This window comes from Protomyctophum parallelum (assembly GCF_964188405.1).
Source record: "Protomyctophum parallelum genome assembly, chromosome: 12".
NCBI lineage: Eukaryota > Metazoa > Chordata > Actinopteri > Myctophiformes > Myctophidae > Protomyctophum > Protomyctophum parallelum.
This window is the reverse complement of record NC_139712.1, coordinates 40,232,660-40,244,885: the sequence shown is the minus strand read 5'-3', so window position 1 is coordinate 40,244,885 and position 12,226 is coordinate 40,232,660. Positions and strand designations below refer to the sequence as shown.

At 46.7% G+C, this 12,226-nt stretch overlaps 1 protein-coding gene across 1 annotated transcript in view; it reads left to right on the top strand.

Annotated features, from left to right (window-relative positions):
• stau2 (staufen double-stranded RNA binding protein 2) overlaps positions 1-12,226 on the top strand; it is a 109,998-nt gene that overhangs the window by 50,757 nt on the left and 47,015 nt on the right. The window contains 2 exon segments of the mRNA XM_083778567.1: positions 1,567-1,627; positions 7,717-8,066. Of these exon segments, the coding sequence (XP_083634693.1) occupies positions 1,567-1,627; positions 7,717-8,066 (411 nt within the window).

Genomic DNA, 12,226 nt, shown 5'->3' with positions numbered 1-12,226 from the left:
TTAGTTAGATATCCACTGTCTGTTGTTGAGAATTCTTGTATTTCCAACCTACAGTATACAGATAGACAAAGTTTGCTATTTGCAGTGAACAGCTAAGCAAAACGACTGCATGAATTATAGCCTCACACAAGCTTATACTCACAAGAGACCACACCTCCCTTTTTTAGTAATAACTTTTAAGCCATATTTCAACCTTAATATAATTGTGTCTCTGTCTCATTTTTAAGCATGCCTCCCCTCCGTCTGTTATATGAACAAGCTAGCTTTGACTTAAGCTGTTATGGAGATGACATGAGGTGCATATTCCAGACTGCATAATGCTTTGAAGCATTAGGAAATTAGTCGTATAAGTCAGTGTCCTGGGGATCCGCCATCATCACTTCCATCATAAATCTCCTGCACAGTATTGAAAGGTTTTTAATTGCATTCTAACACTAGTAGGGGCAGCGGTGGTTAAAATGTTGAGAACCTTTGGTTTTGGCCATGTTTGAAGTGTGTAACTGTATGATTATGAAGCTGGGGCTTTGCTGAAAATTAGCATTCTTGCTCAGCGAACCTACCCTGGATAAATAAAGGAAAAACAAAAAAACATTTGTTCGCAATAATTATGATTTCTTTTCTAAATCACCATTTGCTTGTAATACCAGTACATGGTAAACTGATGGATTGGGATAACTTTGACTGGCTGTACCACCAATGAGCACCACTATTCACTGCCACTTGCACAAGACGTCATTGGCAGTAGGCTACATCTCTTTTTATTCAGGGCGGCCCTTGGCAGAACAATAGCAGAAGAATGGTGTCAGTGGCTGATGTATGCTTGGGTATCGGCTTGACAGCTATGGGGATGTCTCTATAAGACCTAGTCCTAGTGGGACGGCCCAGCTCTCTCTACAGCCAAAGATCCTCAGGCAACCCTGGGCTCTTTGGAGCGATCAACTGGCATTAGCTAAGCTCCTGTTTCTTCAGATACGTCTTTCTTTAGCTCTCTCGCTCTCCCTCTCTCCCTCTCCCTCTCTCTCTCTCTCTCTCTCTCTCTCTCTCTCTCTCTCTCTCTCTCTCTCTCTCTCTCTCTCTCTCCTGGCTCTTTGTGAGCTCTGTCTTGGTCTGCATTCCCACCGTGGGATTGTTGGAGATCTGGGCCAGAGAGACATGTTTCGTGGGGGGTGAGGGGGGTGGGGGGGCAGTCACTTGTTTACCGCCATGTCTTCTCATCAGCTGTCACACACGTCAGAGATTATTTGCTTTCCTATCTCCCACATGGCCACATCATGTATGTGTGTGTGTGTGTGTCTGTTCACACCGTGCAAGTACCAGAGTGAATAGGGTGTTTTCACTTGGTATTGACAAGCCCTCCTCTCTAATTAGGTAGCTGTCCTAGACAGACACTAGCCGTGCTCAAGCATCTCCTGTGAGACGCTCGTCCCTTTGTGGTCCAAACAGTAGGAAGGAACTCGTCTGACGTGCGTGAAGAAGCTGTTTGTTCAAGACTCTAACATCTCTCTTAACCCCCCCCACCCCCACCTCCTATCCCTCCCGTCCCTTCTTCTTCTCACATGGCTACAGATGGACAACAACAAAGGCTGGAACGGACAAAAGGCGCCTTTTACCGAACCGACAAGCAACAGTGAGTATCCGCACGTCTCTGCCGTTGTCCTTGCCTGTCCCATTCTCCGTCCGTCCACCCCTCCCTCTGTCCCGCAGGTGATTCAAGTGGCGGAGATGGCCTGCCGTTTAATCTCAGTGACTGGTCAATGGGCGACTGACTGTCAGCTTAATCGGCCATGCGTCCTCGTGGGGAGCCTGCGAATGCGGCTCCTTTCACCCAGGCTTACAGGCCAGCCAGGGGGAGGGACCCCCAGGGAGGCCCCCCCGCTGCCTTCCTGTGCATAGACCTAGTCTTTCACTCGGGATTAACGCACACGCAGCCGCACACGCACAACACACTCAGTCACTTAGATACACGGACGTAGACACACACACACACACACACACACACACACTCACACAACACACACACACACACTCATACCCATATGGTGATGAGTCTAAATATGCATGTATGATCTGATATGATGCGTTTAAACCTTCCTTTTTGTAATCAATTTGATTTATATATTAGAAATGAATAATAACGAACAAGTGGCTTAGAAATGTTATACCAATTACCAACTATGAATTAATGGATTGATCTATAGTATATTTATTATGGAGATAATTACATTCAGCTTTAGAGGTCAAGTGGAAGTCTTCACAGACAACTGGTTTAGATGGATTTCTCATGTCTCTACCATAAGACCTGACTTTGTTTAAATTCAGTTAAATATGTTTAGCCTGTAGAAGTGGATGCACCTGTTCGAGGTACTTATGTATAGAAGAGAGGCAGATGTGTGTATTTGTATGTATATTTATTATTTGTATGTGTCTTGTGGTGTTTTGTTTTTGTTGTATGTATTGTCTTAGTCTTTTCGTTTTCATGTACAGTATGTTTGATTAACATTCTATAAAAAGTCAAACTAAATAAATTAATAATAACGATAATTAATGATAAAGAAAGAAGACGACGAATAAAGAATCAGAATAGATAATACCTAAAATCACTAAATAAATATACATTTGATTAAAGTAAATATTAAATAAAATATTAAATAAAATAAACATAAACCAATCGAAAAGATTACGGCCACGGCCATTTATCCACAAGTAAAATCTAGACCAGCTTGCTGTACAAGCAGGTAAAAATTGAAATCAAGCTGACCGCTTATTTCCTCTCTGGTCCTTGAGGATGTATGTGTCAACAATGTAAATGTACTGATGAATGAATGAGTGCAAGTGAGTGTGCAGGGGTGAGTGTGGAGGGGTGAGTGTGGAGGGGTGCGCACTGTACGTCTCTGTGCAACTACCACACCAGGGGAGAGAGAAGACAAAAGGAGAAATACAATGCATTATAACAAAATACAATAAATACATAAATACATTTAAATTAACATAACTAAAAATCTAACATTATAAATACTCAGTAGTATATACCGTATACAGTATATGATTAATATCAGTTTCATATGCGTGAGTACTGTATGTGAGACAATGTAGACGGCTAACTATACAAGTGATTCTGATAGTAATTGCGTGAAATTGCATATGAGCTGTCGTTATATAGTACATATAATGTATAATATGTCCAGAGCCTAGGGCACAGTGGGCAGGGGCCCTTCCAGAGCCCGGGCAGAGGCCTTTGTGCTGCTTCTGGACAACCAGCGATCCGTGGCACTGCACTCCCTGTGGTGGTGTGGAACGCGTGTGTCAAATTTGAAGTCGGAGGGGCGAGCGGTTCTCGAGTTATTTGGATTACAGACGTACATACACATGTATGTACACACAGAGCATGGTGCATAAACGAGAAAACGCGAAGGGACATTTAGAATGATAACTGAGGAGATTTGACAAGCGATTGCATCACAACCAAACAACCCTTGACTGAGAAGTGCCTGAACACAGTTTGGTATAGGAAACGGCTTCTCTTTGTGAAGTGCTGCCATTCTAAAGTGTACCTGGTCCACAATCAAAATGAAATGCCCTTAACCCCACAGAGCTATATATTTGAGACGCGGCATTCTTTATTTTCATCATTTTGCCACTGTAACGGCCGCAATCTCGCAGATCTTGGGAATTTGGCCTCGACAGGCTTTTCCGTCTGTTCGCTAAGTTAATTCTGTGTTCTTTGTGAGTATTACACCTATATGAACTTTGAAAGTACGCACTAATCCCACGATGGAGGTGAGTCTTAAGCAGACTTTTAATTTATCATCCTTGCCATGACTAAGCTTAATTCGTGGCCCAGCTTGATGAAATGACACACTGTGAGGAGTTGCCAAACTCTCTCTCCTTCTGTCTCTCTCATTCGACACAGGCGACGTGAATAACACATTTTGGAAAGAACTTTAGCGGACAAATAAATAGTCCAATAGATGTGGAGCGGCACAGAGAAAAAACCAAACCGATAGCCTTATTAGATTTGAATGTACTGTCGTCACTCCTATCTAATGGTGGTGCTTGGCAGAACGACGTAAATCCTACACACATTATCCAGCTACGGTCTGGAAAGTGGAATGGATGTTTCAACTTTCCCATGTTGAAAAGTACAAAGCAGACCAGTCAGCCTAATGACTGGGAACAATTTCTCCGTGCATGTTGTTCATGTATCCAGATGAGAGAAAGAGAACACGCCACTACCACTCAACTTATATAGTGCTCATAAAAGTCATTTACACGGTTTTGGAAGATAGATCATTACATTTACGTGCGTGGATATATTGCCATTAGTTTTGGATAAACTGTTTTAGAGGTCATGGTTGCTATGGTAGCCCAGGCTCTAGTCATTGCTCCATGTCTCTTGGAACAGAGGCCCCTGGGAAACGAAGTCTTCCTTATTTGGTGATAATTATTCCCACTGTTTGCTTAGAGCGCGTGCGTCTGGAGCGGGGCCATCCTCAGTCATAGTGTATCTCCCTCCCTGCGCGAAGCCTTAACTATCTGCTAATTACCTCTTTAAACAAACCACACAACGCTCACACAGCTGCTAATGTCCAAATAATGCTTTTTGCGTAAACACCATTTACAGCTCATTCAAGTTGTGTGTGTGTGTGTGTGTGTGTGTGTGTGTGTGTGTGTGTGTGTGTGTGTGTGTGTGTGTGTGTGTGTGTGTGTGTGTGTGTGTGTGTGTGTGTGTGTATTCATGTGGGTGTGTTTATGCACATGTGGTTTCATCGACATGGGTGAATGCAAGATGCTTTTGTTTGGCCTATTATTACGTTATATGAACAGAATTTGAATGAAAATCCAAAGATATACAACGGATGCTGCACAAATAAGTCGTTAGCCTGTGATCTGAGCATGAAGAGGTGGTGCTCATGAAACAATGTTTATTGTAGCCTCTATGCTAATTTGTCACACAGACAAAGCTAAGTAGTGGAGACTGGCATCTCCAATTCATGAACGTGACAGTCGACTGGGATGAGGTGTTATCATATTCATGGAAAAAAGCTCTTGAAACTTAATTTCTAACGTCTGCTGAATTTCACAGTAGAGCTGATTTTGCATTATAATTATATGTCAAAGACAAGTAGTGTACCCCACATAAAGACACGTGCAAGTATGTTATGTAAGGTGTTTTGTGCTATTATCTCCTCTTGTCCTTGTCTCCATCTGTGCACACTGCATGCATGCAGTGCAGTGAGTGCACCGACAACGCTGGTGTGAAATGACGCCTCTTTGTACATTGTGAGTGAATCTGTCCTCTACCTTGTCTGGAGCTGTGGGAGAGGGTCACAGCGCTGTGGCAAATGGAGCAGCACAGAGACGGGAAGAGAGGGTGGAAACAAGAAAGAACAGGGTGGGAAAAAAGGGAATAAGAAGAGAGTGATTTTTCTCTCCTCTGTTCCCATGGGTATATTGCAGCAGGGCTTTTCAGTTGAGTTGCCACATTTCATTTCCTGCTGTGCATGTCTGTCTGTTTGTGTGTGTGTGTGTGTGTTTGTGTGTGTGTGTGTGTGTGTGTGTGTGTGTGTGTGTGCGTGTGTGCGTGTGTGCGTGTGTGCGCGTGCGCGTGTGTGTTCGTGTGTGTGTGTGTGTTCGTGTGTGTGTGTGTGTGTGTGTGTCCACAGTGTGTGTGAAGTATGTGAAGGTCTTGCTCCATAGTGGTGATTTATAGCGTTGGGCTCCGGCCCTATCTGTTTTCGATCAGACTCATGCTCGGCTCTGGCCTCCCTCCAGCGCCTCCCCTGGCCCACCGGACCCCAAGTCTGGGTGGGACCCCTGGAAACTGGCTGGATCCAGCACTATATGGATACACACTCTGATTTCAAACTCTCTCTACCTCTCCCTCTCCCTCTCCTCTCTCTCTCTCTCTCTCTCTCTCTCTCTCTCTCTCTCTCTCTCTCTCTCTCTCTCACTCTCTCTCTCTCTCTCCAGCTTAGTCCAACTCAATGCTCATGATCTCGTGCAAACATGCAAACATTCTCTCACACACATGCACTCAACCTCACTTAGGCAGACAGAAACACACACTCACATGGATTACATTGACTGCACCCCCCACACGCACACACACACACACACACACACACACATAAATGGCTGATGTCATGTTGGCTAACACCTTAATTTTTTTTACGACGCAGTATGTACAGAGCGCGCAGGCCTGCAAGCTTTAGTTGTTGTAAATTCAAATGAAAGTTGTCGTCGAGTGATTGGAGAAAAGAGGGAGAGGAGAGAGTTCCTAGCGGTTGTGTCATTGCTGGCGTGTTGTGGTACTTTGTTGTATTATTATGAAGTAATCTCATGGACATGAGCACTGTTTCCTTCAGCATATCAACTGTTGCCCTGGAACAACTGCAACCGTTATTGTTCGTTTAAGGAAATACTGTCCGCAGGTTCCCAGAAATGTGAGATACATATGACACTAGACGGTGTAAAGCAGTGTCCTCCCACACCCGTGTTTCACTATAAACTGTACTGTGCTAAAGTTGTGTTTGTTCTCGGAGTGTGTGTGTGTGTGTGTGTGTGTGTGTGTGTGTGTGTGTGTGTGTGTGTGTGTGTATGCGCGTGCATGTGCGTGCGTGCAAGCGTGCAAGAGAGATTCTCATTCAAACAGGAAGTGGCCTGTCAGTCATGCGCTCACTCCTGCGCTCTCTTCCAGCTGTTGGTCCATGCACACATGCACGCACACACATGCACACACACACGCACACACAGCTGCTCTTCCTGTCTCTGGTGACCTTGGCAGGGCTTGGAGGTTCTGCATGGTTTTCACATCCACTCATCCCCACCTCCTCCTCCATTCAGAACTGGCTCCCAGTCCTTTTCCATCCTCCTCTCCTCTCCTCTCCGTCCAGACCACAGGGTGATGAAAGCGCCGGACCTCAACCACAGCGCTTCCTCCTTCCACCTGTCATGACCGTTTCAGATCAGCGGTCTCGGAGCGGAGGAAGCCAACATAAACTAATGAGATTTAGCCGATGGGTCTGGACGTGAACACGGCTCTGGAGAGCTGTTCGGTCCAGTTCGCCAGGAGCTCTGCGCTCCTGGATCCATCCCGTTCTAACGCAGGCGTCCAGACAGACAGACAGACACTGAGGTTCGCTCGCCCTCACAGATCCCCATATCCTCCTCGACAGTCTCTGGAGCACACGCCCGGCCACTGAAAACATCCTGAGAGCAGAGAGTCGGTCTGATAAACATGTGATGAAAGCAACCTGTTTGCAATTGAGACTCTGCTGTTGAAAGGAGCATTATGGCTTTATCAGGATTCCCAGTTTGCTGACACCAAGACTTCTCCTGATTCAAGGAAGATGAAGTTACTGCTCCTCTGATATTGGGGTGTGTGCGTGCGAACAAGCAAGCGAGCGACTGTGTGCGTGCGTATGCGCACGGCATACATGTGTGTGTGTAAGACAGAAAGAGGCTGTGTGTGCATTTCCCAGCAGACACTGTGATAGTACTTGGAACTGCCAGACCACATGAAACTGTCATCTACGTTTTGTGATGGAATGCCAGCTTAGGAGCCAATATGTGCTCGCTCGCACACACACACACACAAAAAATACCCACACTTTGACTTCCTGTGGTACTACTGACTGACGGTGGAATGTGTTTGCATGTCATTTTCACAGGTAATGATCAATGGGGCTCTAATGATTAATTTCTCTCTCCTTCCAGCCCAGAAAGGTCTGCTCCACCTCAGCCCAGACGTGTACCAGGAGATGGAGGCCAGCAGGAAGCAGGGCGGAGGTGGAGGCGGTGGGGTCCCCCCCGGCTACCTGAACCCCAAAGACATGGGGCCGTGCTCCGCCCCGCTGCCCCCGGGACACGCCCCGTACTACGGCGGCGGCGGTTCCTCCGCCTCCCCCTCGTCCAACCCCACAGCGGCCATGGCCCGTGAGCTGCTGCTGAACGGCCAGGCCTCGGCAGGCGACGCCAGCGCCCTGGGGGGGCTGAAGGGGAAGGGCTCGTCGTCGGTGCAGCCCGCGCAGCAGCTGGACTACCTGGCCCGCATCCAGGGCTTCCAGGTGAGGCCTCCTGTCTTCACATAGAGCACTCATAATGGGTTCAACCAGTGGTTCTCAAACCTCCACAATGTTTAGGTGTTATTTGGCCACCATCTGATTTCAAAATCTGCTATTCATGAATAGCAATATGAAATTGGGTTCAAGTGGTTAAAGTGTTTTTCATTTTGTTGGGCACCCCCAGGAGGGGGGCGGCTGTATAGTATACCATAATACCATAATAAGACCGCTTGGTGGTTTGGTAACAAACCCTATCCACTTTCTGTTCCCCACTATGGACGCAATTGGCAGGCTTGGGGATGTATCGCTGACACTGAATCACACAGGTGCTTCTGTCATTACTAGACTGGACACACACACACACACACACACACACACACACAGTGTACTGTATGTTCTTAGTGGTCTCCTTCTTTTACGTGTGTGTGTGTGTGTGTGTGTGTGTGTGTGTGTGTGTGTGTGTGTGTGTGTGTGTGTGTGTGTGTGTGTGTGCGTGTGCGTCAGTGTGCACTGCATACCAGCATTAATACCAGTGCCTGTTCATTTAAGCTGCAGATGCTTTTTATCAGCTCCAGTGAAAACATTTTATCTTAACCTGCTGAGGGCTCCTTTGAAAGGCCTTTGTTATTGCTCAGAGCCTTCCTGTGTGTGTGTAACCGGAGAGAGATCACTGCAGCCTGGCCAAGCCCAAACACACACACACACACACACACACACACACACACACACACACACATCAGGGTCTGTTTAAAGCAAATGGGAGAGTTGGGCTCATCCCGGTAAATGTGTGTGAGATGGGTCCCAGTTAAGCACTAGTTGTTCTCATATTGTACACAGGATCATAACCCAATTCATTAGCCTTTGGTGTGTGTGCGCATGTGCGGCACGCGCACATTTGTGTTTCTTTGCGTCCGAACGTGTGTGTGTGTGTGTGTGTGTGTGTGTGTGTGTGTGTGTGTTGAGGCAGGAATTCAGACTGTAATTGAGACATGCAGACAATATGTTCCATGGAGGGATGTTTCATATCATGTGGGTTTGTAATGAGAACCGCTGGTTGCCTACACAGCCATGTTGGGAAGATTCTGAAGGCTTATGTGTTTTTGTGGGTTAAAAAAGCCACCGCAGATCTCAATACTTTTCAACCAAAGTATGCCTTTCCACCCGAGCGGCGTGCGTACAGGCGTACGTACAGGCGGCGCTTCGTGGCTGACTCCGCTTCCTCCCGACGGCGCTGAGCAACAAACATTAAAATCTGCCACCGCAAGCCTTCGGTCTATTTATATCTATCCTATTTGTTCGTTTTGCTAATTTGATAATCCTCCACACTGATTAAGTTCATTTTCTTTCCTAATATATCGTTGTAACGTTGTAATACTGGTTACCAGCTGGTTACAGCGACCACCCAACGCTAAATAAATGTGGCGACGCAAAGTGCTGACGAAGATATTCCCGTCGCTATCTGTTTCATCCACCTATCGGAGCCTTGCCTGCTGCACTGCGGAAGATATTTTTGGGGCTTTTTGCCTTTTTTTTTATACAGTAGTCTGACAGGAAATGGGTAGAGAGATGGGGGGGGGGGAGACATGCAGCAAAGGTCACCGGGATCGGGACTCGAACCCGCGACACGCTGTCAGGCTGGATTTCCAGCGTAGGCGCCTGGGCCAGCACCAGCGGAATCCTGGGTGATTGAACCCTGAGAGTGTAAACATGGTCCATTTGTAGACTCTTGAGAGTTGAGATAACACGCAGGATTTTGCAGAGTAAGCCCCTCTTGATTGGGTTTGGAAAACGGCCGGTGGTGGAAGTTCTGACTGGATATTGTGGATAAGCATCGGGTGTGTGCTGTACGCACGCCAGCTTGGAGCGAGGATGCTGGCACACCTGATGCTTTTGTGCGTTGCATGCGCATGTGTATTTCCTATTAATTTGGCTGGCGTGCTGCTGGCATGGCGGCTGTATGTGCTGTAAGTAGTGTAGGGCAGAAACAAAGCAACAGGGGAGAGGTAATAGTCAACACATGGTCAAAGAACTGCCTGAGTCACGAGGAAAGGTGCTTTCTCTCTCTGCCTCTCACACACACAAACGCAGTCACACACACACACACACACACACACACACACACACACACACACACATATATTACGGTACACACACTGACCCTGATGACTCTTTCTAGGCTTTCATTTGACAATTGATTGTCGAACTGTGTGGATATTGGAATGAAAGTGCAAGTCTGTCCAGCTGAATTGGAGCGAGGAATGAGTGATTCACTGTGATTGTGCTTTGGAGGTTATTGGAGCAAGACAGCTGTGTGTGTGTGTATGTAAATGGTAAATGGTGCATTTATATAGCGCCCTTATCCAAGGCGCTTTACAGAGATTGTGCATTACATTCACCCATTCATACACCGATGGCAGCGGAAACCATGCAAGGCACCAACTAGCACATCGGGAGCAATTAGGGGTTCAGTGTCTTGCTCAAGGACACTTCGACAGTAACTCTGGGGGAGCCCGGGTTCGAACTGGCAACCTTACGGTTACCATCCAGGCACTCTACCCCTGAGCCACCGCCGCCCCCATGTGTGCGTGTGTGTGCGTGCGTGCGTGCGCGCGCGACGATGCATAACTGTTCAGTTAGTTAAGTACCAGAATTGAGAACTTGTACAGTGCTAATACAGTAGGTCACCGAGAAAGAAAGTCCTTGATTAACGAAATTGTTTAGGTCGTATTTTTTTTCTCCACAGTTATCAAAGACATATGCCAACACTGTCCTACATTAATTTGAGCTGCAATCATTCTTTATGCTTGTAGACTACAAAATGTGTGCCTCCGTACTAAACATTTGGCAGGTTGTTAAATTTGGCAAGTTAAATGTTGCACGTCGCAGTATAAAAATTACATTTTTACAGTTTATAATTGCTTACCATCAAACCAACTTGGTTTGCAAGGGGTGGTATATCCCCTGAGTGTGTTTGGATTTTCAGTGCATTGGAAAAAATGACAGAACCACGTTTAGTACAGTTCATGTTTTGGGGGAGAAACAAAGCTAACACCTGACCTTGTGGTGTGTTTCTAAGTGTGTTTGTGTGCTCCAGTGACTGTGTAGTGGTTACGATCCCTGCCTGCAGTGCCAGTGGACACTCTGCATTCAAATTGCAACCAGAAAATGTCTCTCCTTCGTCTGTGTGGGAGCTTTCTCTGTGTCTCAGTAAAGGCATTCTGTGTGTGTGTGTGTGTGTGTGTGTGTGTGTGTGTGTGTGTGTGTGTGTGTGTGTGTGTGTGTGTGTGTGTGTGTGTGTGTGTGTGTGTGTGTGTGTGTGTGTGTGTGTGCGTGTGCGCGTGCGCGTGCGTGGACTCCCCATGGTGCACAAGCACAGTATGTGGCGGGCCTCCATATTTAGGCAACACGTGGACTTTATCAGCGAGGTCCATCAGATATGTCCACCTGCTAAATCTATGGCCAATAACACTGTTCAGATATCAATCAGTGGAGATCTGCTATCTCCTTGCGACGAGCTTACTGGAGTGAGAACGTACCCTTCTGCGTTGGAAATCCCATGTTAATGAAAATATTATCCCTACCGGGTGTCTGATGTTGATATATATGTTCAGCACATCTGCACCGCAAGACAAGTTCTCAGGATTTCTTCTTTCTGCTCCCCACTCTCTTTGGCAGTGGAGGGAAATGTTCTTCAAATGGGCTCCACCTCGTACCCTGCTCCACAACGTCCTCCCCCCCCCCCCCCCCCCCCCAACTCTCCCTCTCGCCACTCTTCTTTTCCTCCCTTCCAAATCTCTCTCCATCTCTCTCTCTCTCTCTCTCTCTCTCTCTCTCTCTCTCTCTCTCTCTCTCTCTCTCTCTCTCTCTCTCTCTCTCTCTCTCTCTCTCTCTCTCTCTCCTCTCTCTCTCTCCGTCTCTTTCATCACTGTATCAACATCAAACGGCTGATCCAGTCCAAAGCGTTCAAAGACACTTAACGGTTTGTTTCCAGCCTCCTTGCCATCGTCCCATTCCACTGCCCTCTGTTTACTCTGGGATTTACGTTAGAAAATACATTTCGGGATGGCTAATCCCGCTGCGTTTGATTTCTGCGGCATTGTGATGGCTTCCAGCTGCGCCGTGCGGCATATTTGTGTGAAGAGCGATCTTTGAAAACAAGTTTT